A 24,128-nucleotide genomic window follows, 5' to 3' on the forward strand; every position below is an offset into this window, starting at 1 on the left:
AAAGCATAGAATCTGGTTATGAATCGAATAAGCGATGTGGAGCAAAAACGATTTTTTGAACCACGCTAAATTGCATACAGCTACTAAATAGTGATCCGAATCTATATTCGCACTGCGGTATGTGCGGACATTGGTTGTATCCGAGAAGAATATACCGTCGATTAGAACGTGGTCGATTTGGTTTTCTTTTTGATGGTCGGGTGATCTCCAGGTGGCTTTGTGGATATCTTTGCGGGGGAAGAAGGTGCTTCGAACTACCATACCACGGGAGGCTGCAAAGTTTACGCATCGCTGGCCGTTATCATTTGATACGGCGTGCAGGCTGTTTCGCCTGGCTGTTTCGACCGATTACCGGTCTGTACATTTCCTCCCTTCCTACCTGCGCGTTCATGTCGCCGACAACGATTTTCACGTCACGCGGCGAGCAACCATCGCATGTTTGCTCTAACTGCGCATAGAACGCTTCTTTCTCATCATCAGGTCTCCCTTCGTGGGGGCAGTGGACGTTGATGATGCTGTAGTTGAAGAAACGGCCCTTAACTCTTAACATGCACATCCTTGCGTTGATCGGCTGCCACCCGATCACACGTTGTCGCATCTTGCTTAACACTATAAATCCTGTTCCCAGTTCATTAGTGCTGCCACAGCTTTGGTAGAAGGTAGCCGCTCGATGCCCGCTTTTCCACACTTTCTGTCCAGTCCAACAAAGTTCCTGCAACGCCACGATGTCGAAGTTGCGGGGATGTAGTTCGTCGTAAATTATCCTGTCACATCCTGCGAAACCTAGTGACTTGCAATATCATGTTCCAAGTTTCCAATCGTAGTCCTTATTTCGTCGCGTGGGTCTTTACCGATTGTATCGAGTCGTATTTTCTCCAATGTTATTCGCAATGGGGATTTTACGGGTGGCTTATTGGGCCTACGCCAACACTCCTGTCTCGCCGGAGGGCCATCATGCCAGTTCTGTTTAACGTCCCAACCAACACTGGGACGACCACGCTGATGGGGCTACCACCTTGGATCTAGCTGGGCGTGGTGCAGCGTTTCTTATTCAGCCGCTGGATGCCAGAACAGACGCTGTTTGAGTCGCACCTCCTTGGAGAACAGACGCTCGGGTCGTACCTCCTCAATCTAGCTGAAGTCAGAAGGACAGCAGTGCCCAGGCTGCACCACCAGCTAAGCACACAACTCTTAGCTGGCGGTCTTTGTCATCGTTTGACCCGTGGAAGCATGAGGTAGGAACTTGTGATGTGAGGATCAGAGCTATGTTAGACGCTCTCCTTATCGACTCACCGTTTTGCAGCCCAAACAAAATCATTCACTCTGTAAGATTAGATGGTTGTGATTTTCATACAGCATCTTCAGTGTTGACGTCACTCCTGCAGCGTTGGATGGATGGAGACAGCGACATCAGATTGCTTCCACTACATAATGCCCTTTCCTTAAGGTACTTTGGAACTACATTCACATACAGTCAGGAGACTACGTTTGAGTATGCAGCTTTATCTCGTCGTCGATGAGGCTGTTGTTCACCACACAATGGAGTTGATCTTTCCCTGAGATTAAATGAGGCGGCTGCATGACTGCCTTTGTCCTCGACTGAGAAAGTAGTGCAGGTTGCTTTTTTAGGTTTTTATTTCTGTGTGTTTTAACCTACGCTAATTCTTCACTTAGTGCAGGTTGCACCACGTATCAGTTGAACGACTCCAGAGGCACGTTCTTTTCCATTTGGGAAATTTGTGGTTGCGCTAAACGACTACTGAAAATTTGTGAACTGGAAGTGTCGCCTGGTCGGTGATGCATCATGATGGTTGCTGGACTCCGCGAGTGAATCGCCACAGCCCAATCTTCCTCATCCTCTAGACCGAAATCTACGTCGGCATCAAAACGATCTGTATCGGCCGTACGCTGTTCGATTTTCAAAGTATTGCCCATGTAAAAAACAAAAAGATAATGATTCCTATGAAAGCTAAGCGATGCATCATATCACCGTAATGGTAACACTTCTACGATTAGTTGTGGTAGCAGTTCTACTAGGAGCACGCTGATCGACGGGCGTGCTTTCAATGACAAATCCTTTAACATGAATTCGCAAAAGAAAATCAAGGAAATTAATCCTGGTAATTCTGATAGCCAGCGATGGAAATGAAGAACGTGAAACCAACTCGAAATACTGTTCAATAAAATCTGGTGATATTTTTTTCAAGAAACTACCGATCAAAACGGTCCTTTCTACGGTGACCTTTCCTTCACTACCATCTGGATCTGGCTGTCCGACACACTGCTGTTTGTGTCGATTAAGTTAGCCGAAATTGCCTTGTATGTTTAGATATTTCGATTTCAAACAGACACACCCGGCCCCATGTGGACCGATGAGTAGCGAATAAAAATAACAAACTAAATCTTCCCATCGAGCAGATAGGTATAGACAGCGAGAGAAAAAATCCGCCAAGAATACACTCGACGTCAGTCATAGAATTTTTCTGGCACCGTATGGTGTTTATATTACATCGTTATTAATTTTTCTCGTCCCATCCCGTCGCCGTCGCCGTCGTCATCGGATCGAGCATCATCTCGTCAAGAAGAGCATCAGACGGGCAGATTGTGCACAAAAGTATACAGACACATCTTCCAGTCAGTAGTGAACGAACGAGCTCGCTGCTGCTCCTGGCTGCAACTAAGCTGAACATCGGCAGTCATTCATATAAATGAAACATTAAACTCTCTATTCCGGTACGTCGTCGTCATCCGCTTCGTTTCGACGGCTATCGCTGGTGGCTCATCCTCCTTCGACGGATGATGGTGAATGAAGCGCCGCCGTCATTTTCCAGCCGTTCGCTGGTTGTTGTGCAGCTACAGTATCCATCAAAGCGCTACCGAGGGGAGATCGGGATTTAACATAGTATTCACGGGTGCAAAACGCATGATGCGTCCAAATGGAAAACAACCTTTACTTACCGGGTGCATTTTGCTTCCCAGTCTCCCCTACTTGCTCACTCCGGTGCTGGTCAATGAATCATGAGCGTGGCGACTCCAAATAGGCAACAGCAGCAGTACCAGCAGCAGCAGCAACGAATTGAGCTTCCGTCTACGAGCCCCCAGCTCCGAAGGGGTTATAAATTGCACATCACAGCTCTATCTATCCATCGTGGCTGCAGTCCGACGACCATCAACAACCCCTGTTGAAGAGTTATCCTATCCTGGACGAACCGACATGGACAACGCTGCGAATGAGCCCAGGTCACTAGACCGGCTCAGATCCAGCTTCTAGAATCTAGACTGACCTCATGTCGAACAATCTCATGCAATGTATTGCACAAACTTCTTGAAATATTTCAAGTTTGGACTACTCCGTCGATTAAACGACGTCCTACAAATTGTATTGAACCTGTCTACTGTCCGTGATCCAACTCCCACACCCAAGCGCGTCCCGAACGATGGATACCAGATGGGAGTGTCGTCCTGCGTCCCGATTGCCAGTGCCGTAGCGTATCGTCGAGATTATTTATCAAAATGCACGATAATTTATTTAAAATTGCATTAAACAAATTGCCCAGTGCATGACTTGGTACATTTTGAAACTGGGCAACGAACGGTAGCATGATGGTAGAACCAGCTAGCTCCTCCAATGACGTTGACGGTGAAAACATATTTTTATTTCGCATAAAGTGCACACTCTGGCCAGTATGATGGGCAGCTTGATTTGCATCGCTTGCAGTAGTCGGCAGGGTTATAAAAACTGTAATCCGGCTAACTTATCGATAACTGCAGACATCATTTATCATGCCACATTCGCTTGTACATTACGAAAGCTAAATGTATTTTATGTGGCGCATTTATTAATGTAGGAAACTCAAAAAAAAATTTGACTCGATCACAGAACACAACTTAATTTTAGTGGATCACGCTTTTTTTCCTTGTTTTTTTTTGCAGAACTATGTATAGTGATTCTCGAAAAAATGTTTCTCCGAAAATTGCTGAAAAAGTTTCTTAAGAAATACTTCCTGAAGCTTCTCTTGTAATTTCTTCAAGAGTTCTCAAGGAAATTTCTTCATGAGTTTATCCTGGATAATTTTTCAAAGGCTTACTTACCTTACCGATCAGGCGAAGGCCGGGTGGCCTCTGCTATACATAGTAGCCGTCTCCATTCCACTCGGTCCATGGCTGTTTGTCCCCAGTTCCGCACTTTGCGTAGGATCCGCAGATCGTCCTCCATTTGGTCGACCCACCTAGCTCGCTGCGCACCACGTTTTCTTGTACCGGTCGGATGACTCTCGAGAACCATTTTAGTCGGGTTGTTATCCGACATCCTGATGACGTGACCCACCCACTGTAGCCTCCCGATTTTCGCGGTATGGACGATGGTTGGCTCTCTCAGCAGCTGATACAGGCTGACGGGAAGACGGGACTTGGAGAAGGCGAATGAACCACGAGCTGTATCATACAGCTCGAGGTTCATTCGCCTTCTCCAAGTCCCGTCTTCCATCTGCACTGCGCCGTAGACTGACTGGCTTTTCGGGCCCGTATGAAGTTGATCACCAATATTAACGTGTTTTCCCGATTAGCCTAGATAGCTGTGTAGTGTCGGTAGCGGTTGGTTCAACTGGCTAAGAATAGCACTACGGACCGCCTGTTCCAGTGGTAGGAGTCCACTAATCAGGTGACCCCTAATTCAAGGTGTTATGAAGCTTGTGGAGTACCTGGGCACCCTCCACAGTATTTTGCCCTTACTGCGCTAACCGGAGCAATAGCGCGGTGGACCTTGTATTTCTCCGAGACAATCAGCTGCCCTTCTTCAATCTCATACTTGAGGCTGAATAAGGGCGGGTAATGAAGATGTTATTAATTAGTTTAAATTTTCACCTATATGGTTTCGCATTATGCGTTTTACACAGTGTATTCTGTACATCTTCGCCTTTGGCGTTTTCCAATCGATACTGATTTGGTTTTATTGTTGCTGTTCTTTGTTGTGCTGTTGTTGCGAAGAGTTTAATCTTACCTAGTTTGGATAGTGGCTACGGTTAGGATAGCTCAGTCCAATCTTCAGCATAAAAGAACAGCAACGACCAATCTTCGCAGACTTATGCAAAATGGTACAGCCCAAGTGGCCTTGGAACAAGCACCTTACTTTTGTAAGGGAGATTTCTATCTAGGAAACCTTGTGAACCCGGTTTTTGCTACTTTCAGTAAACATGAAATGGCAAACTCGCGTGTCTTACCTCGAGCCTGTGTGCTTGTCAACAACGCAATTGTTGCTACGCTCATCTCTGAACTAATCACCAGAGATGTATGTGCTATCACAATTGATGTATCTGTTGGAAACAGGAAACAGGAAATACGTCTAATGTTCGGTTTATTTACCGCATGATGAACCATCCCCTACGGATGCTTTCAAACAAGTCATCGAATACTGCACTTCAAAAGGCCTTCCACTAATTGTTGGCAGTGATGCTAATGCTCACCATATCATCTGGGGCAGCTCAGACATTAACTTGAGAGGCTCCAGTTTGATGGAGTACTTAAGTAGTACAGATCTAGTATTACTTAACGGCGACCGCCCAACCTTCATGGTATCTGCTAGAGAGGAAGTGTTAGATATAAAACTTTGCTCTAGCAGAATTAGTCACGAGCTGACCAATTGGCATGTGTCAGATAAAGAACCTTTATCTGACCATCGCTACATCTTTTTTGAACATTTAAATGTTACTTCGCAAACATTGCGTTTCAGGAATCCTCGGTCAACAAACTGGGATCTTTTTACTGATTTGGTTGCGGCCAAATTTCATGGATACTCACCATCCATTGACACTCCAAGTGATTTAGATGACGCCGTTGATACTACAACGACCTTCATCATGGAAGCTTTTGAAGAAGCATGCCCTCTACGGTCTGTGAAGATCACAAGAGGAACCCCTTGGTGGAACTCTGATCTTGCGAAACTCAGGAAACAATGTAGAAAGAGTTGGAACAGACGACGTTCGGCTGGTTCGGAGGCTTTCAGGTCGGCTCGCAAGGCCTACAGTAAAGCTCTCCGGTCTGCTGAACGATCCGGCTGGAAAAACCTTTGTACAAATGTTTCCAGCTTGAGTGAAGTCAGTCGGTTAAACAAAATCCTTGAGAAATCTAAGGATTTCCGGGTGAACGAACTTCGTTTGCCTAATGGCGATCTGACTTCCTCTGATGAGGAAGTTCTGGAATGCTTATTCAGCTCACACTTCCCTGGATGTGTGGATATTACATCTTCGGATGAACCTGATGTCTTTTTTTGTAGTTATAGTGATTCTTTAGCTTCGGCTTGGAGTATTGTAACTATAGAATCGATTGAGTGGGCTCTTAATAGCTTTGCTCCTTTCAAATCTCCTGGGGCAGATGAGATTTATCCTATTTTGCTTCGGAAGGGATTTGATTATTTCAAACATGTTTTGAAAAAAAATAAACTACTTGTTTGCAGTTTTGCTACAGGGTTTATTCCCAAATCTTGGCGGGATATTACTGTAAAGTTTATTGCGAAAGTGGGTCGTGTAGCCGGGGCCCGTGGCGTAGTTGGTCACACGTTCGTTTCATATGCGGATGGTCATGGGTTTGATTCCCAGCCCCGGCACTTACTATTTTTCGTCAGTTGCTTTTCCTCCGAGAGCAACTGACACTGACCCTCTTCTGAGCCCCATGGCTCAAACGGACCCGGATACCTGGACATCGGCGAACTGCTACTCATAATGGACCCCCAATCGGACTGGAAAGGAACAACGGCCATCCATCATCATCCTTGTGCTCATCATTCTACTAGGTATAAAGTAGAAAAAGTGAAAGCAGCATAAAGGCAACCAGTTCGATAAAGTAGAATAGAATCTAGGCGATGTACAAAATGTAAGTGCAGCTGTCAATTGAAATTGCTCACGTAGTGCCCCAGTGGACAATAGAGCTGTAAATTAGGTTAAGTGATAAAGTAGTAGTAGTAGTTCATTTATTTATCTTTTAGATAGTTTACAAGAAATTCATACAATGATATACTGTTTACATAGTTCATACGACAAAAAAAGCTTAACCTATGTTAATTCTAATCCATATTGTACATTTTCGTTTGAATTCTCCAATTGTGCTTACATTTTTTATATCTTCAGGTAATTCATTGTATAGTCTTATTCCTTTGTAATATATCGATTTCTGGTTTGAAGTCATAGTAAACGGCACAACACGCAAATCGTCAACTCGTCTTGTTCTATGATGATGTAGGTTTCTTGATCTTAAAATTATATTTGATAGGTACATTGGTAAAAAATTGTTCGTCAGCTTATATATCATTAACAGTACATTATAAATAATTCGTTGTTTGACAGATTGCCATTGTAAGGTATCTAACATAGTCCGAATTGGGGTATACTTACTACAGTTTAAAATGAACCTCATGAACTTATTCTGCAACTTTTGAAGTCTACTTAGGTGTGTGTCACTTGCAAGAAACAAAACTGAGGAACAGTAATCAATGTGTGGCGCAGCTAATGATTTATATAAGAACAGTTTACTCCAAAATGTTAACTGACTTTTCAGACGTACTAACATACCGTATTTCTTAGCCATTTTCTTTACTAAATTATCTATGTGTTCACTGAACGTTAATCTGTGGTCAATTAGGACTCCCAAATATTTAAATACTTCTACTCTTTCAATGGCAGACCCGTCAATCGCAAGTGTCAGTTCCTCTGGGTTGATTTGTTTTTTATTAGATATAACCATTGATTTTGTCTTTTGTACATTTAATTTCAATTTTTTAAATTTTAGCCATTTGGTCAAGTTTGAAATATCCGCTCTCATCTTCATATTAGCGGTAGATGGATTTTTATCACCAATAAATAATACAGTGTCATCAGCAAATAAGTTAATGTCGCAAAATGTAATGCCCTTTTTCATGTCATTAATGTATAGAATAAACAGTAATGGACCCAAAACACTACCCTGCGGAACTCCTATCGGAACATCTGCGGGTGCTGAAGTAGCACCATTGTACTGACAAATTTGTGTTCGATTTCTCAAATACGACTCAAACCAACGAAGGACTTTTCCTGCAACACCATATTCGCGAAGTGTTTTCAACATAATTGAGCGTGATATTGTTTCAAATGCTCTTTTTAGATCCAAGAATAACACTACAATTGTCTTTTTCTCTTCTATCATTTGTTTCCACTTATACAACAGTAAATTGAGCGCCGATTCACAAGAGTGTTTCTGCCTAAATCCAGATTGCTCCTCGATTAGTATTTTTTCATTATTTAAGTATTCAAGCAACTGATCCTTAACTATGATTTCTAGCACTTTTTCATAAATGGGCAGCATGTTGATTGGCCTATGTTCTTCCGCTTTCATTGTTCCAGTTATCTTTGGAATCGGTACAACAACCGATTGTTTCCAACCACTTGGGCATTCACCGACTTCTAGAGATTCATTTATTACATCTAGTAAATAACCACCCGTTACCTCAAATGAGTCTTTCAGCACCTGTAGGTTCACATTATCTATACCTGATGAACTACTTATTTTGTACACTGCTTTCTTCAAAGTATCCAACGAAATCTGTTGAAATGCACTCCATTTTTCTAATAACTGGGTGTTGTCATCAAAAATATTAGGTACATCTTCTATACTATTATTTATCTCGTTTACACTATCTATAAAGTACGAATTAAAGTTATCACAAATTTCTTGACAATCATCTGTGCTTTTTCCGTTGAAACTAATACAACCAGCCGACTTTTCTTTATTTTTCCACAGTGTTTTTAAGGTTTTCCAAAGCTGCTTACTATTGTTCTTATTTTGTGATATCTTTTTTTGAATATATTCTGCCTTGGCAGTTCTGAGGGAGTGTGAATACTCATTTCGTAACACTTTATAATGTTGCCAATCAGTCTCATCCCAACTCAAACTCGCTTTTTTATAAGCATTATCTCTCAAAACTTGCAGATTTTTCAGTTCTAAGCTGTACCACTTCTTACGAGAGCGACATTTTATGCTCCTTATTACAACAAGTTCATTTACACTTTCTTTCATTATTGTTGCTAAAATATCAGCTTTTTCATCTAACAATCTTGGACTATCATTTGGTAGTTTACCCCTCAAAAGTGCTAGTAATGCGTCTTTAGAATATTTCTTCCAGCATTTTATGGTTATGAAATTATCACAAGTATTCTCAGTATTTTCATTAAAATCAATCCGTAATGTTTCGTGGTCCGATATTTTACTGTCTTCCTCAACTGAAACTTGAACTGCTTCATCATTACTAAATATTAAATCTATCATTGTTTCTGATGATCTGGTACGCCTTGTTACATCCTGAACTTTTTGACTCAAATTGAAGCACTGCGTGACATTACGCAGGTTATCGCTATCTCGCAGATTCCGCCAGTTGATATTGAAATCTCCAGCAATTAAATTCATTTGATTATCATCCAGTATGTTTTCAAACCAACTTTGCTCCAGGTATTCCAGGAAGTCAGCATCACTACTATTTGGTGAGTGATAAAGTAAACCAAATACTCCGTGTTTTAGGCCTTTGGTTACTTTCACTGCTAAAAACCAATTTTGACCTACCGTGCAATTACTTATTTCTCTATACCGTATAGAGTCATGAATATACATCATTACTCCTCCAGTATGCCTTGAGCTGGAAAAACAGCAGCATAATTTATAATTTCTTATACTATACGCAGCGACATCAATATCAACTGTCAAATGAGTTTCGGTTAGCATAACCAATTTTGGCCTTTTCTTGTCTATAATGACCTCAAGCTCTTCAAAGTGAGAAGTAATTCCAGCAATATTTAAAACAATAATGTCCGCCGTATCTTTTAATTGCTATTTTTCATAACCAATCAATTTCTTCGACTGTTTTATTTTGTGCGAATAAATCGGGCAATTAAAACTCCATGCAGCATGATTGACGTCCAATTTAGTATTTCGGTCTTTATTAGAAACTGCGCAGTTAATACATTTCAGTTGTTCAGACGAACACTCCTTAATATCGTGGCTTCCAGCACATATTAAGAATAAAAAAAAAAGTGGGTCGTGCGTCGTATGAAGAAGCAAAGAGTTTCAGACCTTATCAGTTTGAACTCTTTTCTTCTGAAATGCTTAGAACGCATGGTGGATCATCACAACCGTGATGTTCATCTGGCCTACGTGCCTCTTCATGTGAACCAACATGCCTACCAATCTGGTAAGTCCACTTTGACTCTTTTACACAATGTTGTTTACGATATCGAGAAGACATTCGCTCAAAAGCAGTCTTGTTTGGGTGTTTTCTTAGATATCGAGGGTGCCTTTGACAACGTGCCTTTCGATGCCATATTGGAAGCCGTACGGAGTCATGGTATATCTCCAATGATTTCCAATTGGATTCACCAAATGCTCAAAAGCGATATCTCTTCTCGACATTGCGTCTAGCAGGGATGAGGAAATTGAGTGTTTGTGGATGCCCCCAAGGGGGAGTCTTGTCTCCGCTTTTGTGGAATCTCGTAGCAGATACGCTATTGAGGCAACTCAATAATAGCGGATTTCCTACTTATGGTTTTGCCGACGACTACCTAGCATTGTTAGTCGGTATGTGCACCAGCACCCTTTTCGACCTGATGCAAAGCGCCCTTCAGGTAGTTGGGGGTTGGTTTCGCCAATATGGCCTTTCGGTTAATCCGGGTAAAACATCTATTGTTCTTTTCACAGAAAGGCGAAACCGTAATGGCGTTCGACCTTTGCGTCTCTTTGATTCTGAAATCGATGTGACTGAACAGGTAAAGTTCGTTGAAGTAATTCTTGATTTCAAGCTTTCCTGGACACCTCATGTTGAGTTCAGAATCAAGAAAGCTTGTATGGCCTTCGGGCAATGCCAGCGTACTTTTGGTACAACTTGGGGTCTAAAACCCAAGTATATCAAATGGATTTACACGACTGTTGTTCGTCCAATATTGGCTTATGGATGTCTTGTGTGATGGCAAAAGAGCGAAGTGAGAACGATCCAATCAAAATTAGGCCATCCCCAAAGAATGTGCTTAATGGCAATGTCTGGAGCGTTCTCTTCAACTCCCATGTCAGCGCTCGAAGTTCTCTCTGACGTTGCCCCATTACACGTTCATCTCAAACAAGAAGCACTTTCTTGCACTTACCGTCTACGGGTACTCGGTCTACTAGAGGAAACTCCTGTGAACCGCACATCATAACACACCACGTTGTTTTCACTTTTAGTGAATTGGGACAAAATTGACCTTGCTCCAAGTGATCTTACAATTGCTTGTAATTTTCCATATAGGACCTTTTCCACGAAATTCCCTTCCCGGGAAGAGTGGACATCTAGATATCTGGAAAGAAGTATTTCAGACGGCATCGTATGTTACACTGATGGCTCCCTTCTCGAAGGTCGACCAGGTGCTGGTGTTTATTCTCGTGAGCTAAGGCTGTATCAGTCTTACTCACTTGGTAGACACTGTACCGTTTTTCAGGCCGAAATCTTTGCTCTTATGTGCGGAGTGCAATCAGCGATTCAGCAGCACGTAATGGGCAAAGTAATATACTTCTGTTCAGATAGCCAGGCTGCTATTAAAGCACTTGCTTCGGCCAACTCCAGGTCGAAGATAGTTATCGTTTGTCGAACTCAAATCGAGGAGCTGAATTCATCAAACGCTGTTTACCTTGTATGGGTACCTGGTCATTCTTCCATCGCTGGAAATGAATTGGCAGATGAGTTAGCTCGCACTGGAGCATCACATGACTTCATTGGCCCTGAGCCAGCTATTCCGATATCGAAGTGTTTGGTAAAGCTTCAGATTCACACCTGGGCTGTCACTCAACACAGACAATACTGGAATAGTTTGAAGTCATGTCGTCAAACCAAATTGTATAGTGCTGAGCCATCTCTACGGGTGCCGAAGTATCTAACTAAAGACTGCCCCAGAAAGTATGGACGCACCTAGTCTTCAGTTGTCTGGGCCTGATCGATGGTTCTTGTTTCGGGCTCCGTTTTGTCTGTTTCTGCTTACTATAGGATTGAAAATTCAAACGTTCGTTGCCACGATTAACATTGGAATTCAAAATGGTAACTTTTTTGGTCATACCCCGCTCTGTGTTAGTTAGAAGATTTTTTGTTGTGCTCAAACACCTTCATTATTTGTTTATCTAGCATGATAGCATGATCTATATATTTTACCCAATTTTTGTCTATGCTTTAACGTGTTATTCCCATCGTGGTTGCTAATTGCTGGTTGCACAATTTTCTTACTTACTCCCACCATATTTTGTTCTTTTCCTAAGTGACCTTTCAAACTCTGTACATCGTTTGTGCACATTTTTTCAATGGTGTTCCTTTGAAAGTTCATGTATTTTGAAATACACTGTTGGAACCGCAAAAACCGTCATACAAATGCTGAGAAAATAGGTTGACCAACAGGATGTAGCTTTCAAAAAGAGCTAGTCATCAATAGTTATGAAATGCCAGTATTTTCTTACTGCGTCCATACTTTCTGGACCGGTGTTTAATCTGTCTATGCAGAATTGCAGCATGCTGGTCAAAGCTGATTCATTTGTATGTGATAGCTGTGAATCCGATTATGGAACTTCGTATCACTTGATATGCAACTGTCCAGTTTTTGCGTTTCCGAGTATTCGGTAAACACTTATTAAGTGAAACTGACTTCGCTGTGGTAAAGATCTATAGGCTCTCTTCCGCTTTATGCGTTATTAAAGTGCCCTTTTCGGGGCGCTATTTGAACCCTTTGTTGTACGCTTGTGCGTTAGTACCCTCTTCCAGGGTATTTTTCCTATTTCCCTACCTGTCCCTAGCCCCATCCAAATCCTTTATCCTTCCTTGTCTCTCAGGTAGATGATGAAATATGTTGTTATTTTGGCGATGGCACAAATGTCCCAAATGGAGGATAACGTGCCTCTGGAGCCGGCCATCTGATACCTGATACCCGTCTTCCATCTGCACTGCGCCGTAGATGGTACGCAACACCTTCCGTTCGAAAACTTCAAGGGCGTGTTGGTCCCATGTTTCGTGCCCAAAGAGGACTACCGGTCTAATCAGCGTTTTGTAGATAGTTAAGTTCGTGTTACGGCGAACTTTATTCGATCATGGAGTTCTGCGGAGTCCAAAGTGAGCACGATTTCTTGCCACAATGCGCCTCTGAATTTCTCTGCTGGTGTCGTTGTCGGCGATCACCAGTGAGCTACGGAATTCCCGGTGAAACTCCCAGAAGAACTAGTAACTAGGAACTAGCTGCTAGTAGAATTCCTTCTAGGACTCCTAAAACCACCTAGAGGATCTTCAATATCAATTCCTAGTAGAACTTCGCGAGGGATTCCCAGTGGAACTCACCAGATGAAACTCCAGAAACTCTAGGAGAAACTGCTAGAGGAATTCCTGGTAGAGATTCGTGAAGAATCCGATTTTCACGAACCATAGAAGCCCAACCATCCACGTAAACGTAAACAAAAATGCCATTCCCAAATGGAGTGCATCCTCTTGCATCTCTCGGATTTCTCAGTAACAGTAGCATAAGCAGCAGCACCAGCCGCCGCCTTTTTACCACCATGACAGCGAACATGTGTTTGTAATTTATAATGATTTTTCACTTTGCTCTGCTGCATCTGCATAGTATGCACCCAGCCCAGGCCTTCCCCATCCCATCCCGCTCGATTACCCCTAGTAGACCCAAATCCAGACTCGATTAACGATTAAGAACCATCCAACAAGCGCAACGACCTCGTTAGACTCTCTAGAAACACTTTTACTTTATGGCCGTGTTTTGCTTCTCGTTTTCCAAATTATGAGTCCCGTTCCTCCCTCCACCTTGGGCATCCTTCTTCAGTCTTCAGTCACTGAAGAATGTCGGGAATGTTTCTTATTTTACGCTTTTCAGGCACCAATTATGCTTTGCTTTGATGAGTATGGTTTCGGAATTTGATGCTCGGCTCGTTTAGTCTGTTAGAGAGCGATTTTTGAGCGGAAGAAGGGCGATCATGGCCAAGTGCACTACATTTGTTTATGAATGGGGACATTGATGGGGCGATAGTATTTGAAGATAATTACTTCCCAATTCCGAGCGCCAGAAGACAAGTGGCATTCTTCCACCCTAAAGCGTTTATGAGACGTGTCGGAAAAACTAATCAGATGGAGTCGAGAGATAGGCACTTGGATGTTGGTTGTTTGTGTGGTATAAATGCTGCTGACACTATCAGATGTGTGGATCTCTTGCGGAGTGAGGAGTCGTGCGTGACCGCAAGTCCAAAGCAAACATTGCAGCTAATTTACTATCGAATGAAACGAAAAGTAGTTCGCAAAAGGCGAAGATAAATCACGCATCGTCTTGCCGGGACCAAAATAAATCAATCATCCTCAGAAGTGCTCCGAATGCGAAGGGGAACGAGTCGATGTCCAGATCTGGGTCACTTCTCAAAGAAGCAGGCAGATTATTAGCTCAATCGCACAGAAACGAGTCATGTTTGCTCAGTAATGAGGCTAATAGAGCAGAAAATGCCAACAAATGCTGAGCGTTTTTCACACACAGTCCCAGTGGATAATTTCATCGAAGAAGTTAGTTAGTCATTCTCAGGCCCGGGCTGTGGCGGTTAGTCGCACGGTTCAAGCACGTCAAAATGTCACTCACTGAACGAGCGCTGTTGGTGAAAGTCACGCTAAATTCTCCCCTCCAGGAAGTCTCTAACGAACAAGCTTAGCCGACTGGGAGGGACTAATTAACAAATCAGTAACACGCACAAATTAGCACATGGAGCTATTTAGCAAAGAAATTTGTAGGTACTTATTGACCCCCTTGTTAGAGAGGAGATTGATCATTTGTTCAGAATTTGTTAGTATGAATATATATCTGCAATAGAATAAGAGTCAATTTTCTTCTTCTTTTGGGCGTGGCGTACCACCTGCTTCTCAGATTTTTCTCCTCTGTTTGGGACGTAAACTACTGTGGCCAATATTTGATCTATTGTGATTACCTAACACCTTCGAATGAGGTTCCCTAAGTGGTGTACTGGAGGTTTCACTTCTTGAGTTCTGTCACTTACAGCACATTTATTAACTCAGAGCTTTCTCTGTCAATCATCATTTTGTTTTTTAATATCTCAGTTGAATATCGGTTGTTGTCCGGCATTCTTGCAACATGCCCTGCCCACCGTATCCTTCCGGCTTTGGCCACCTTCTGGACGCTGTGTTCGCCGTAAAGTGCAGCGAGCTCGTGGTTCTTCCTTCTCCGCCACCGCCACAAACCGTTCTCCTGCACGCCATCGAAGATTCTCCTCAGCACGCGTCGCTCTAAAACTCCGAGTGCTTGCAGGTCCTCTTCAAGCATGGTCCATATGTTCGTAGGGGACCACCGCACCGGTCTTATAAGCGTTACATGGTGCATTTGGTGCGTGTGTAAATCTTTTTCTGGAGCCCGTAGTAGGCCCGACTTCCGCTGATGATGCCCCTTCGAATTTCACGACGCACATAAATGTCAGGCGTCAGTAAGGATCCAAGGTAGACGAATTGCTCCAGCACCTCGAAAGTTTCCCCGTCTATTGTAACATTACTATTCAGACGGATCCGGTCGTGGTCGATTCCATTTACCAGCATGCACTTTGTTTATGAGGCATACACCACCAGTCCGACCTTTGCTGCTTCGCTGCATCCTTCTTTCAGGCGGATGTACATCTCTGCCACCGTTCCAAATGTTCTGGCGATAATGTCCATGTCGTCCGCAAAGCACACAAATTGACCGAGTTTTGTGAAAAGCGTTTCCTGGTTGTTGAGCCCGACTCGTCGCATCACACCTTCCAGAGCGATGTTGGAAAGTAGGCATGAGAGTCCGTCACCTTGTCGCAGTCCCCGGTGAGATTCTAATGATTTGAATAGTTCACCCGAAACCCTTACGCAGTTCCATTGTCCACCGTCCATTGTCAGCTTCCCAGGAAATCCGCTTTCGTCCATGATTGTCCTTCGGTCGATACTGTCGTATGCCGCTTTGACGTCGATGAACAGATGATGCGTTGGGACCTGGTATTCACGCCATTTCAAGAGGATTTGCCGTACGGTGAAGATCTGGTATGTTGTCGACCGGCCATCGATGAAATCGGCTTGATAACTTCCCAACTGGGTCTTCAGTTAGCCTAGTGGTTAAGGCTATGGATCGCCAATCCGGAGACGGCGGGTTCGATTCCCGTTCCGGTCGGGAAATATACTCGAATCCCTGGGCATAGTGTATCATTGTGCTTGCCTCACAATATACTAATTCATGCAATGGCTGGCAAAGAAAGCCCTCCAATTAATAAATGTGGAAGTGTTCAAAGAACACTAAGTTGGAGAGAGGCAGGCCAAGTCTCAGTGGGGACGTAGAGCCATAAAGAAGAAGAAGAAGAAGAACTTCCCACGAAATCATTCGTTTTAGGTGACAGATGACGGAAGATGATCTAGGATAGCACTTTGTAGGCAGCATTCAAAATAGTGATCGCTCTGAAGTTCTCACATTCCAAATGGTCGCCTGTCTTGTGAATGGAGCAGATTACCTCTTCCGGTAGCTGCTCGGTTTCCTCCGTTGATGTGGTCTCCAGTGCCTACGTTCTCCACGCCACTCAGGTGCTGATAGAAGTGCTGCTTCCACCTTTCGATCACCACATGTCCGTCCGTAAAGAGGCTTTCGTCCTTATCCCTGCATATTTCGGTTCGCGGCACAAAACCGTTGCGGGATGCGTTGAGCTTCTCGTAGAACTGCCGTGAGAACGGCACAGCAGTTCCATTCCCTCGCACTCCGCTTCTCCCAGGCGGCTCTTCTTCCTTCGAAATAGGCGGGTTTGCTGTTTCCGCTTCTGTTTGTAACGTTCCACGTTCTGTCGGATCCCTTGCTGCAGCATTACCGCCCACGCTGCATTCTTCTCCTCTAAAACCGTTCTGCACTCTTCGTAGAACCATTCGTTCCGTCGATTCCGTTCTACATACCCGATGGTGCTTTCGGCTGCGTCGTTGACAGCTGCTTTCACTGTACTCCAGCACTCCTGTAGAGGGGCTTCAACGAGCTCGCCCTCGTCTGGAAATGCGGCCTCGAGATTCTGTGCGTATGCTCTAGGTTGTACCGTGGCGGTCGTCGGTACCGTACATTATTGATGACGGAGAGTTTTGGGCGTAGTTTGACCATCACTAAGGTAGTGGTCGGAGGCGATGTTGGCGCCACGATAAGTCCTGACGTCGATAATATCGGACGAGTGCCGTCCGTCAATCAGTACGTGGTCAATTTCCGATTGCGTCTGCTTTGGTGGTCTCCAGGTGTAACGATAAGGGAGGCTGTGTTGGAAAAAGGTGCTGCGTATGGCCATATTTTTGGAGGCGGCGAGATCAATGAGTCGTGGGCCGTTTTTGTTCGTCTGCTGGTGGGTGCTGAACTTTCCAGTCGTCGATCTGAATTTCTCCTCCTGACCTACCTTAGCGTTTAGATCTCCTATGATGACCGGAGTTTGGGCTGTGCATGTTTATTATGCTGAAGTTTCAGCGGAGAATCGGCCCTTGTTCCTCAACCTGCACATTCTTTCGTTGATCGGCCACCAACCGATCACGTGTGTCTGCATATCACCCATCACGATGAAAGCTGTTCCCAGTTCGCGTGTGTTGTCGTAGCTTTGGTAGATGGTATGATTACTTCTAAACGTCGCACCATGGATCCTGTCCAACACACCTCCTGCAGCGCTACGATGCCGAGCCCGCGGTTCTTCAGTAGATCGGCGAGTATATGGGTGCTCCCCATGAAGTTGAGAGATCGGCAGTTCCTCGTACCGAGTTCCCAATCACAAGTCCTTTTTGTTCGCTTGGATCGTTGCCGTTGGTCTCGATTCCTATTATTCTGTTGCTGATTTTCCGTTACAATGGTTTTTTTTACGGCTGGCTCGTAGGGCCTGACACCAACCCCCTAGTTTCCGGAAGACCATAGTGCACAGTTGAGCTTGGAGTCCTTCTCTGGCACTCGGACGTTCATCAGCCACCCGTAACATGAGGATCAGACACTGTTGTAAGACGCTTCTCCTGAAGACCAGACGCTCTGGTTTGCTGAAGCAAACCCCTCCCTTCCCTGTCAGCCTACGACCAAAGCCTCCACCGGGGTTGGTTACCCGATATTTCCTAAGGTTGCTTGTAGTTTCCAGCCGGTACCACGTGAAGGTAGGGATAGGAGTTTCTGGGCAGAAGCTAGTGGATCACAATGGGATCTGCATTGCGCAGCATACCCAGCCTTTACTGTGCCTGACTTATTTCCTTTCAGGCCATGGTTGCTTCGGACAGTATCTACATCGTTTCGATCATGCGGTTTCTCCCGAATTCCGGTTTTTGCTGGTTTAGAGGAAATGGCGGAATACGTTTTGTTCGCGTGCCCGCGTTTTCGCACAATGCGTGACCTCATGCTCGTCACAAGCGGGGAGAACACAACTACGGAAAATCTTGTCCAGAGGATGTGGAGGGATAAGTTTGGCTGGAATGCCGTTTCAACGGCTATCATTCATATCCTATAAGAGGTGGTCCAAGGGTTCGAAGTCGGCTACGTAGGTCATACCAGTGCCATGCGATCGAAATCGACCCTTCTTTGTGATTAAGTGGTCACGGGGACCCTTGGTTGGATCGGAGCCAGTAGTAAAGGGCCGTCGCTCTACTTGGTTGGATCCAAGCCGACTGAAAAGAGGTCCCCGGTACGGGTCGAGACAGGTGGAAGCCCCACTACAAACAACTCCTTCAGTTACCAGCTGATAGGGCCTGCAGTAGGTCAAATTGCGGTTCACGCAAATATAAGTTCAAGTGCAAGTGATGCTTGCAGGCAGAACAGTTGGGTGTGAGCGTGGTTGTTGACTCTGCTCGCCTTCCGAGGACAAAAGCAGTGGTAAGGACCACTCAGGAAGCTGGCTAAGTGCCTGCATGCTACCTTGGTGGACTTCCCTAAACGATGTTCATTACTGCATGGCTACGCAGCTAACCTTAAGGGTGCGATGTGCTCAAGCCCCTCTTTGAAGCAATTCGTGGTTCCAGAGAGGCGTAAGGTTTGGCGACCATAAGAATGTGTTTAGTTGGTCGGGGTATAGTCCTACCATCTACTTTGCCTATAGGAGTGGGTCCCCAACCCCACACGAAGTACGTGGACCTCCTTGTTCAGGTGGCGCGTTAACTCAAGGAGTGCCTAGTGCAAGCGCTAATCAAGAGGCGGTTCAAGGGTTCGGACCCGGCTACGTGGCGGTACCGTCACCGTCAATGCGCTTGTACAGGGGATGGCCAAAATGTTTGGGATAGGCAACTTTTCTTCTCCCACAAAAAAATTCAACATGCTGTAACTTTTCATAGAGTGCATCAAAAAATCTCAAATTTTGACTGTTTATCATCCTATTATATGTGCATTATTGGTACAAATTTGGGCTCGATTGATTAATGTTTCGCAAAGTTAGAACCGTTCGGGTAAAACACTATTTTTTAGACAACTAAATTTTTGAGCTGTCATATCTCGGAGACAAGTGAACCGAATTGAATGAATTTTTTATCGTTTATCAACTGTATGTTGATACTTAATTCGACGTTTTAAAATGTAATATTTTCTCAAGGCGAATTAAGTTATACCGGGTTGAATTTTTTACCCATATAGAGGAAAATAAGTCAAATTTACAATACCACACAAAAATTACTAAATGTGTTCTTCCTTCAATCTAAATAGCCTCTAATATATCTGATTAGAGATAACTTGAGAACAGAAGTGGGAAATCTTTGGATATCAACACTAAAATTTATTGACAATGATGTAAAAAAATTACCTTTTTTTGAGAAAAACCCAAAAATTGTCAATCTATGATAACTTTTTTCAACGTTTAAAAAGCACCTATGTTTTAATAGTTTGTGAAGCATTTGCATATTGTTAGTGTACGTTCAAAATTTCATTCAATTCGGTTCACTGGTTTCCGAGATATGACAGCTCAAAAATGAGTTGTCTAAAAAATAGTGTTTTACCCGAACAGTTCTTACTCCGCGAAAAATTAATCAATCGAGCCCAAATTTGTACCAATGAAGCACATATAATAGGTTGACAAACAGTCAAAATTTGAGATTTTTTGATGCAGAAAAGTTATAGCATGTTGAACTTTTTTGTGAGAGAAAAAAAAGTTGCCTATCCCAAACATTTTGGCCACCCCCTGTATACTAGGCTGGATCTAAGCCCGTGGATGGAAGAAGGTGTAAAAAGAACATGTCATACCTGCATGTACTAGCGAGAAAATCGAACCGCGGTGCACTAGTTCTTTATGCCCACTCAAATTATGCCGAAGAGTCCAATGTAATGTCAATATATGAATATACACATTCACTTTTAAATTACCAAATCCATAGTTATCATGGTGTTTTATTCTACGCGTGTATTCATACCGGAAGATAATGTAATAAATTCAGCACAAATCAGACGAAAAAGACATGGAAACAAACTACCAAAAACTAACTGTTGCAAAAGTTACTGGATTAGTCACTCACCGTCCCACTCGCAGCCGATGATTTCCGCCCGGAGGCAAACCGTCCGGTCGTACTGGCTGTACGGGTAGATGCGAATTTTCGACGCGAAGATAATTGGCTGCAGAAGGTTCTCCACCTCGCTGTAGGTGTTGGTGTTCCCGGACAGGATCTGCAAATAAATAAACGAGAGACGAAAACCGTATTATGAATCAACTGGCTGGCTGGCTGGCTATGGTGAATCCGAGGGCAGTGATATGAAACACAGAAATGCCTCGTTTGCTGGCAAAAGATTTAGTTCCACTAGTGGGAACGACTTTCTTTTCGCTTTTATGAGCTCGAATTCGCACATCTATATGCCCGCTTTTACAAGCTATGTGGCTCTAAGCTGAAAGATTTGTTCTTTATCTTCTGTTTGTGTGTGGTTATGTTGGGTGCGGACGGAGGGGGTGAGGTTGATTTCCAGCTTCCGACACCGAGTTAGTTCATCAGACGAGAACGAGAACACAAGAAGCTGCTGCTGACTGACTACTGCTGCCGTGGCTCTGTGGCGCTCCTTGAGGTGCGGATCCAAATTACTTTTTTATGAAGCTCGCCCTTCGCAGCCCAGCCAACCAAGGCAGATGTAGGCAGATTTATGGAAGGTATATTTATAAACCATTTCCCCGCAACTTCATTCCGTGCTGGAAGAAGGAGATTTATGCCGGTTCATTTTGCTTTTGTTCTTGCTTTGAATCTTTAATTTTGCACAGCCATTAGTGAACTAAGATGGTGCTGTTATTTCTGCAAAAGGTATTTCTTTTGGTGAAATTGATTTCTGGTGGGATAATGTCTTCTAAATAGGTTTCGAGAAAAATTGAGATTTTTCCATCAATTTGTACTTAGGGATCACCAAACTTTGAAGATAAATGACAAAAAAAGAAGTAGAGCCATCTTAGGGATAGAAACTTTCGGAAGATTAGCAATACATTCGAAAACTTTAGAAACTTGAAAAAAAGCTCATCCTTTAATGATATGATTCCCTTGCATGGAAACATGGAAAGCACTTGCTCCTGCTAGTATTATCGAAAGAAAGAACACGTCAAAAAGTCGTTTACTACAACTACAAGTGGCTCCATAGCTTGGAGAAGTAAAGAGTCTTATGTTCGATTCTCACTCATTTTTTGTCAATTGAATTTCAACTTGTCCATCGACCACTTGTTACTGTTGTGTACAGTACTGTCATTGTAACATCATAGTTGGGGGAATGCTTAAAAACCCTGCAGGAATATCTGAAGGATTCTACGGGACATTTTCGAAGAAGTTTCCTACATACTTGAGAAACTCTTTGGGAAGCCCCTGGTGGAATTTCCCAAAGAATCTCTTGAGGTGTTTTCAAAAGATTTCCTTCAATGTAATGCGTGGAAGATTTTCAAGAAGAATTCCTGGAAAAAACCACGACTACATTTCTGATGCAATCCTTGAATATCAGGAAAATGTGTGAATATTTCTAGGGAAAATCTCTTGTGAAATTTCTGGAGGAAATCCTTCTTGAATATATGTTTTGAGAAATTTCTGAATGAATTCCAGAAAAATCGGGGAAGAGCTTCCCACACGTATCGTTGGAGAAATTCCCAAAAAAACACCAGTAATATTTGCAGAAATTGCTGAGGATATCTCTATGTACATTTCAAGAAAACATCCATGGAGAACTTCGTGAGCTACTGGAAAAAATCATACAAGAATCTCTGAAAGAACCACTGAAGAAATTCCTGGTGACAATCCATCCATTGGAATACAAAATGAAATTTTTGGAGAAATTCCTGAGGGTATATTTGAAGGAGTTTGTGAAGCAGTATCTGATTTTTTAAAGAAATCCATGAAGGATTTTATTAAGCAATTCGTGGTTATTATTAGCTTTATTAGGGAGATTTTCAGCCCAAGGCTGGTTCATCTCCAAATTCGTGGTGAAAACTTCCAATTCAATCTTTGCGAGATCTGTGTTTTAATCCCTGGAGGGTTGTGTAAGAATAGAGAAGTTCTTAATGTATCCGTGTAAGATTTTTCAATAGAATGCCTGGAAAAATGTTGCCTGGAATGCTTGAACGAATTTCTGGAAAAAAAATTGACAACTTCGTGAAAGCCTTTTGGGAAGGATTTCTGAAGGTTTTTTTACGGAACTTAGAGGAATGTCAAAGAAATCCATGTAAGATGTTTTTAACTCATTTCTGGAGTATTTTCTAGAATTTTTATAGGAATCCCTATAGGGATTTTTAAATGATTCTTTAGAAAAGATTCTAAAACAGTAGGACGCAATCAGTTAAGTACGAAATTGTAGTAATGAGCTGAATATCTGTATGGGGAGAAGACAAATTCTGCGTTTCTGCAATAAATAATGTAAAAAGTGTGGGTATTATGTTTCTTTGCCTAATTTGATGCTGTTTGAGCAAAAATTTGGGAAACTGTGCTGTTGTAGAGACAAGAAATGTAGAAAGCAACAACATAACTACCCAAAAATTTGCTCAAACAGCATTAAATTAAACAAGGAATCATAATACTCACGCTTTTTGCACCGTTTTATTCCAGAAGAGGAGAATTTGCCTTCTCGCCATACAACAAATTAAGCTTATTACAACAAACCAAGTACTGCACTGATTGCGTTCCATTATATTGAAATCTTTTCAAATTAATCCTAAAAGAATAATGAAAAAAAAAATCCGTTATGGAATTGCTGTGGGAATTTCCAAAGGAATAACTGATGGAATCACTGAATAAATTAGCTGAAAAAAAAGGTTTCCTATAAAAAAACTCTGAAGTTCTGAAGAAACTGCTTCAGAGATTTCTGTAAGAATCCTTGAAAGATTAGATGAAGAAAATTCTGAAGAATTATCGGAAGGAATTAGTGAAAATTTTTCTGGTAGAAAATCTGGAGCAATTTTCAAGTAAATCCATTAATAATTTCTGAAGTAATCCGTCTCGAAATTTGTGAAAATTTATGAAAGAATTTTGGAACGAACTCGTGAAAGTTTCTAAGAATATACTAAAGAGAACTTCGTAGTAAACTGTAAAACAAACGCTGGATGAATTTATGAAGGCGTCGTTGGAGAACTTTCTAAAGATTTATATCGGCTCTCTGAAAGAATTTTTGAAGGAATTCGAGAGGCATTTTTTAAGAAGTCTGTGGATGAATTTCTTGAGGACTCTTTGACAGACTTTTTTTTTATGAAATCGATGGAGAACATTTTCGCTAAATATCAGACGAGAAATTTCTGAAGCAATCACTCTAGGATTTTCTAAGAGAACCCAAGAAGAAACTTCTGAAGCAATTGTTGAATAGAAATGCAAATGAATCCCTAAATGATTGTTTTGGAATCCCCTGAAGGATTTCTGTAAGTCGCTAAAAGAAATTCTTATAGAATACATTTAAGATTTGTAAATGAATTGTATAGAAAACAGTTTTTAGATGGAATATTTTCTGTAGAAACCCATTGGAAGAATTTCTGAAGGTACCCATGTTTGAAGGAATTTTTAAAGCAATCCATATAAAATTTTCCAATGGAACTCTTTGATAAATTTATGAAGGAATCCTTGAAGGAACATTTAAAGCAACATTTAAAGAAAATTGTCGAAGCCTTTTCCGAAAAATCCGAGATGGATATCCTTTGGT

General features: G+C 42.7%; 1 protein-coding gene across 2 annotated transcripts in view; it reads right to left on the minus strand.

Annotated features, from left to right (window-relative positions):
* LOC109427861 (discoidin domain-containing receptor 2) overlaps window positions 1-24,128 on the minus strand; it is a 961,146-nt gene that overhangs the window by 266,594 nt on the left and 670,424 nt on the right. For both annotated transcript variants that reach the window (XM_062851500.1, XM_062851499.1), the window contains exon 5: window positions 20,507-20,654. In XM_062851500.1, coding sequence (XP_062707484.1) covers window positions 20,507-20,654 — 148 coding nt within the window. The remainder of the gene's footprint in view (window positions 1-20,506; window positions 20,655-24,128) is intronic.

This window comes from Aedes albopictus, chromosome 2 (assembly GCF_035046485.1).
Source record: "Aedes albopictus strain Foshan chromosome 2, AalbF5, whole genome shotgun sequence".
NCBI lineage: Eukaryota > Metazoa > Arthropoda > Insecta > Diptera > Culicidae > Aedes > Aedes albopictus.